At 41.7% G+C, this 7,038-nt stretch overlaps 1 protein-coding gene across 1 annotated transcript; it reads left to right on the top strand.

Moving 5' to 3' along the window:
- Nucleotides 1-219: 219 nt before the first annotated feature.
- Nucleotides 220-6,492, top strand: LOC104534604 (katanin p60 ATPase-containing subunit A-like 1; the record flags this gene model as incomplete). Its single annotated transcript, XM_010193307.1, has 5 exons — nucleotides 220-378; nucleotides 874-1,000; nucleotides 1,945-2,079; nucleotides 4,420-4,546; nucleotides 6,022-6,492. Coding segments are annotated over 5 exons (747 nt in total), but the record flags the coding sequence as incomplete, so codon positions are not given.
- Between the last annotated feature and the right edge of the window lie 546 nt (nucleotides 6,493-7,038).

Below are 7,038 nucleotides of genomic sequence, written 5' to 3'. Positions count from 1 at the left end.
GACTGGCCTCCAGCTAGACTTTGCTCCATATCAGGAAATCACAGAACACTTCCATGCTGTTCTCGAAAGCAGGATTCTTGTCTTTTGTTTTCCACTGCTGACGATTATGTTATTAAACTGTTTAAACACAGGTCTTGGATCATATTGAGATGTAGTGTAGAGTGCCAATTGCGAAGTTTCTTTATTTTTTTGTTCATTACCTTTGTTTTCACCTGTCAGGGTATACTGATGGTTGGTCCTCCTGGCACTGGCAAAACAATGCTAGCAAAAGCTGTTGCTACAGAGTGTTTAACAACGTTCTTCAATGTGTCTTCCTCTACACTGACGTCTAAATACAGAGGCGAGTCTGAGAAGCTGGTTCGCCTCTTGTTTGAAATGGTATGTCCTCGGTGATGGGATCTGGGGATCAGTGAGGTGAGAAAGGACATCTCTCTTGGTTCCTGCCCCTTCAGGAGCATGTTGGAAGCATGGACTTCATTGAACTGACACCCCCTCAGCCAGTTAGAAAAACACATTCCCTGTGTTTCCATCCTTTTTTGGTATGTTGTTGAGTATTAAGAAGGAAATGGTTCATCACCCATCCTTAGGATAGCATTTTCCAGACTAAATGTATAGTCATGACCTTGACAGAAATTCAGTTCTCATTAGGTATAGGATAACAAGCCCATAGCAATTTAAAGTGTAGAAACTTCAGTGTATGCCAGACAGTTTATAAATCACGATCTTGAATGATTTTCTTGTGACAGGCTGGGAAGAGATAGATACAGATATATATATATATATGTAGGATGTCCGGTGGGACTGGGTAGTGGTCTGATGTGGGCCTGTGCTTGCTGTTGCAGCTTTAATGGTGATGTTTTTGTTTGAATAAAGGCGAGGTTTTATGCTCCAACAACAATCTTCATTGACGAGATAGATTCCATCTGCAGCCGCAGAGGCACGTCCGATGAACACGAGGCGAGTCGCAGAGTCAAGTCAGAGCTGCTTGTGCAAATGGATGGTAACAAGTATTTAGATCTGAATTTGGGGCTGGGGTGCTGTTTCTTTGCAGGTGGGAGTGTAAGAACTTGAGCAGTCTGGAAAACCTGGGGGAAAAATGAGGCAGAATTTAAGAGGGGTGCATTTTTGGAGTGTTTGGAGGCAGATTACTGAAAAGGGTGGTATGTTTTCTAAAATGGCCATTTTGATGGTAAATTAAAAGCTCCTATTTGAGAGACACAGGCTCTAGGTCAAGCAGAGAATGGAGACTTGTGCAGTTTAATACAGGTCTTTAATTTTGATGCAATTTAAACAAATTTCGTCCCTTTGCTAGAGTCTCTAGCTCGGGGACCCCATTGTGAGGATTGATTTTGCTGTATGCTGTGGCAGCAGCCGATATTACCTTTTTAGTCAGATTTAGTACCTGTTCTGTGCAGGTGCACATAATGAGAATGACCATCTGAGGATTATTGTATGGTGAAGTGGTTTGATAACCACCTCTGCATTGCAGTTGCTGTTTAACTACTATTTTAATGTCCTTAAATGCACAGGTTCATTGCAGTAAAGTCAGGGTAGGCAATTTTTTTTTCCCGCAGTGATAATTTCTTTGCAGTCCTCATTTGGGAGGCCAAGGAGTGACTCCTGTTTCTTCCATGACCAAATTTGACAGAGGCAGCACTTTCGGTGGGATGAGGAGGGCTACACTCACATACGATGTATTATTAGCACTGTCAGAGGAAGCCCTCCCCTGAATCGGCAAAAGAATGAGCTGTCCCCCTCTCTGACAGCGATGTTCTTGTCACACCTAAACTGTGGGAAGTTCGGGAAGGGACACTAGGACTATATAGAGCTGTTGCTTATCTTCGTCCAGGCTTTTGCTATGTTTGTCTGTGCACTGTTTCTTAGCAAGCATCTCAGTCAATAAGAGATATGGAGTGAAATTGCTCTAAACTGTTGTGCTTGCAGGGGTAGGTGGTGCTCTGGAAAATGATGACCCTTCCAAGATGGTTCTGGTATTAGCAGCTACAAATTTTCCCTGGGATATCGATGAGGCTCTCCGACGGAGGCTTGAGAAGAGGATTTATATACCTTTGCCTACAGGTATGCTTGCTATGAGCATTTTCCTTCAAAATGGCCTTTGCAAGATGAGCTTAGGATTCCTGCAGGACTTTTGGGTTGCGAGGAATCCTGATGTTTTTGTCATGAGCAGTGACATTCAGGGGTTAATCATTTGGCTGGGTTGCTTTATTTTTAAAGACAGTGAGAGAAAGAAAAAAATTACTACTTGCTGGGGGGCTTAAAAACAAAGAACTGTGACATTTCATTGCAAGCCCATTGATGGGTTGTTACATTTTGAAACAGAGTTAGTTTTAATGAGCCTGGAATTATTTTAAATGCTTAACAGTCAATCCTTGAGTGATCATCAAAGGCAGCCTTTGGACATGTTCAGAAATATTGCAAATGCACTCCGTGCCCTTGCAAACAAATGCAAAGAAGTGGATCCAGGAATTTTCACTCACAGGCGTAGTTCCTTGTAAATCACTGCTGGCTCACCTTAATGCTGTGCTGCGAGTCGCTCAGAATGCAGTGGGCTGATTGCTTTCCTGCTCTAAGACGTCTCCGCTTGCATTGTCTTTCTGAGCTGTCACTCACCTGTCCTATTAATTTTGAGATTCCTACCACTTGAAGTTTGCGTAGCTTCCTTTCTTCTTGGTACAGTGGATGCCTCATCTCCCTGCATGAGCACTCAGGATAACAAGATGCGTGTTCGTGGTGACAGCAGTTGTGATTGAGTTTAGCGGGTATAAGGACACTTAATAGTTCTACACCTTGTCTTCGCAGCTTACAGGCAGTAACAGCCCCTAACAGGATGCCTGTCTTTATGACCAATTAGTTTAAAATGCTATCAGCTCTTGCTCTTGTTCTTAATTAAACCAGATTGGTTTTTGACACAGTGTATCACACCCTGGACAACATACAAGATGTGCTCCAGTTTTATTTCCAGTCTTACCTTCTGTTACATCGGTTCTGTAAATAAAAACCTTGAGCTGTTCTAGGCAAGTCTAAACGATGCATTTATAACTGTGCAGTGGGGTTTGATGTGGTCAGGCATTTAAAATGAAAAAGTGATGTCATATATCATATATACACCTGTATACTGTGGAATTTGATGCAAGTATGTATTCTACCTTGTTCCATTTTTGAAATACTGCAAGGACTTGCTTAGTCCCGTAGCAAATACTAGGAGATTGTTCTCTGATACAGGGTGCTCTCTGTGGGTATGCAGTATGTACATTGTGCTCTGTAAATAGTAAATCCCCATTTTATAGCTAATGCCAGTTATGTGTGTATGATAACTATATTCTTGACAGCTCTGCAAAGCACACAAACTCAGCAGCTTTAGACAAGCTTTCTGATTTCTCTTATGTTTCCCCTCCCTCCAAAATTAAAAAAATAAATAAATAAAATAGGGACATCAATAGATAAAACCTAAGTGTGGACATTTCCTTAAGGCTTTTAGCCTTTCCTACTGCTGCTACTTCTGTTGTGGTTGTCCTCTTTTCTAGGTCATAAAAATTGGTCACTGTGAAAACAGAGATCCTGAGCTGGTGTGTTTTTCAGTACAGTAAAAGCCAGGAAAGCATTCGTCCTCTTCTTTACCGCTCTCGTGCAGAATAGCACTGAGGCGTCAGCTGTCAAATGTGAATTCCCCCTTACAAGCCTAGGCTGCTTAACATATGTACCCAAATGCACATGTGCATATGGCCTCTACAAGAAAAATGGTTAACTGGCTGCGTAAGTGCTCATTTACACAGGTGGTTATCACTGTCTGCACACTGCATCTGGGTTTGAAAGTGAGATACCAGCACATTTGTATTGTAAATATATTAATATATTTTTACTGTATTAATATATCTGTTTTCTGACAGGCTTCAGCAGCTTTCCTGGGTCCCAACTGAGTAAAGTGCTTAAACATATGCTTAAAGTTCAGCCTGTTGTTAAGGGGTTTGTACTGTCTGGAGCTGTGTTAATAGAGTCAGCTTTGTGGTTCTAATGAAACTGCGAATATTACACAACCAAACACTTGAGCATTGAGTGAATTCAAAGGGGTGTGAGAAGCAGCAGACATTTGTAGGACTGTGCTTTTGTACCCTTGAGTAGTCTTTGACCAAAAGCTTTGTCATCTGAGGCATAACAGACATTTTTAATGATGTATGACTTTGGAAAATGTCTCTAGAGCGTGCTGTTTTAATATACTGCTTCGAACTATACATTTCACTGTATTTGATTGCACTTTGCTATGATTTGTTCAGTCTCTTTCCTCTTCTTACATTAGACCCTTTTGTTTGTACTTTTCGCTGAAAAATCTAAGTTGTGTTTATATCTTTTTTTAGTGTTACTCTTGCATAATACTTCAAACAAGTGTTTTTTATCTTGTAGCAAAAGGCAGAGCAGAACTACTTAAGATTAATCTTCGGGAAGTAGAAGTGGATCCTGATATCAACCTTGAAGAAATTGCTGAGAAGATCGAAGGCTATTCCGGTGCTGACATCACTAATGTTTGCAGGTACCTCATTCCCCTACATCTGCAAATAAAACTGTGTGGAATGTAATCATTGGCATCACGTGATTAAAAGAAATACCCACTACAGCTGAAGCCACGCTAACAGAGATTATGCTTGAGGCTCAAATCTGTTTACTGGAACCATGTGTTGCTGTCATGTGGAGCGGTCTAAAGACCACAGAGTCTTTCTGTGGTAAAGTTTTCTTGGATCTGAGGAGAAAAAAATGCTCTGAGCAAATCTCATGTTACCATTGGCTGCATTTACTGCATTTGTTAATGTAGTGCAAAACAGGTTTCGATTTATTTATTTATTTTTAAATCCCATGAGTTTAAGAGCTGGAATTTTGTGATGCAAAGGAACCTTTCACAGAATACCTATCTGGGGCTTCTATATGTTTGGACAGCCCCCGGTGCAGCACCATCTTGGTTTCCACCTGAATCTTCTAGGTGCAGGGATGATACAGATAGCTTATAGCATTAGTATCGCATTTATATCCATCCTGCTCCCACAACTAGTTTCATTTTTTGACAAATGAGTATTTTCTGGTGGAGGATAGGTGTTCAAAAAAACTTATCAGAAGGAAGTCTACGTCCCTTATAATGTTAGGATCCCCGCCAAGAGAAACCGATCATGTAAGAACATGACTTGGGATTTTTTTTTCCTTCCCCCACTGCTTTGCTGAAATTATGAAATGACTCCATGGTTTTGAAAACTTGGTGTGTGTCATGCAGTGTGATAGTTAAATTACCTGTTCTCCCTGAGGCCTGTGTTATCCCCTGCTGGGAAAAACCTGGGGAAAGAGAAAATGTAATTTCAGACTGCGTGTGGGCTGTGGTGTGAGAAATGAGCAGTGTGCTCCGTGCCAGTGGGCCACGCTGGCAGCATCCGAGCTGGGGAGGGGCTGTGGAGCAGGCAGAGCATGAGGAGCCGTGGGCTCTGATGGCCTCATCCCTGCAGGGCCACATGGCATTCATGTCTGATGCCTCCCGATCTGCCCTTTTCAGATTCAGGTCCTCTGTGTGAGCTTGAACGCTTGTTGACTGTCTTTTTATGCTAGATCGTGGGGAGAAGGTTGAAGCCTAAGGGGATGGGGAAGCAAAATCCAGATTACCATAAAAAAACCCAAGTCTTTGAGTGCGGTTCCTCTCCCACCCTGCCCTTTCCTGCACTGAGGTTGTAAAATTTCATCGATATGAATAATTGTAAAAGCTTTTCAGTTTTACGGTTTTAATTATCTCTGCACATTTACCATATGTTTAAATGGGTTTTGGTGCCAGTGCATTCTTTATGTTGAATTAATGTAGTGATCTGGGAACATGGAAGCTAAGAAAGATGTGAACCGCATCTTCTATGGTAAATAAATGCTCTCTTAAGTGTTCCTGCCAGTGGTTTCTAGCAAGAGAATACAATCAAAATTTGTCGGCTTACAGCACATGCTGCTAGCAATTAGCTCCCATACATTGTCCTCTGTTTCCAGGGATGCCTCTTTAATGGCGATGAGACGGCGTATTAATGGCTTAACTCCAGAAGAGATTCGTGCACTTTCTAAAGAGGAGCTTCAGATGCCAGTTACCAAGGAGGACGTTGAGCTGGCTCTGAAGAAAATTTCCAAATCTGTTTCTGCTGCAGACCTGGAGAAGTATGAAAAATGGATGACGGAGTTTGGATCTGCTTAATCTCACTGACAGCTCTCCTTTGCTAGAGTTCTATGGCCTTTGTTGTTTTTTCTTGCAAAATGAGTTAGAAATACTTTTAAAGGTTTAATAAAAGGTCTCCCTCTACCCCCATCCCACCTCCTTCTGGTGATGAGATCTTTTAAACTATTTGCCGTTAAAGGGAATGAACACAATAATAAGCTGATATTGTAAAAGATATTTTATCTCTGAAATAGTAAAATAAGACAAACAGGAAGGGAAAAAATATAGTTGCGAGAATAATCTTTTTATTTAGTCCTCTTTCGTGGCTGGAATCAATGTCAGCTGAGGGATGTGGCTCCAGAGGAGCTGACAAGGGCTTGCGGTACTCCCTGCTCTGAAGTGCTGTGTTTCTGTTGAGCTGCTGACTCTGCCTCCCATGAATGTAGCATCCAAGTTACTGTTCTCTCTCTCTGCTCGGATGTTCAAAGCAAAGCCTGTGGATTAAGTGGCATTGCACAGAGGAAATGAGGATCACTTTTCCATCAAGACATGGGCTCGGCTCTCCTCTCACATACACCCATTTGGAATCACTCTCTTCAGACTGAAATGATGTTACCTGTGGTGACTTCTGATGGAAATGAGAGGAGAAGCAAAGGGCCTTCATTACTCTCTCACTGGTTTGTGCTTGATTTCTGAACATAGTTTGTACCAGTTTGACCAGTAGGCACTTTGACGTAAGTTACATCTTGCACTTTTATGCTTTATGTATAATCCTATACTTTGTGCTGTCTAGACATTAAGTACCAAGAGTTTAATACAGTAAAGACACTGGATCTCATCCTCTCTAACAAGGAGGG

The sequence above is a fragment of the Mesitornis unicolor genome, unplaced genomic scaffold, assembly GCF_000695765.1.
Source record: "Mesitornis unicolor isolate BGI_N332 unplaced genomic scaffold, ASM69576v1 C13638515, whole genome shotgun sequence".
In the NCBI taxonomy this organism is placed as follows: domain Eukaryota; kingdom Metazoa; phylum Chordata; class Aves; order Mesitornithiformes; family Mesitornithidae; genus Mesitornis; species Mesitornis unicolor.
This window is presented reverse-complemented; position numbering and strand designations above follow the sequence as displayed.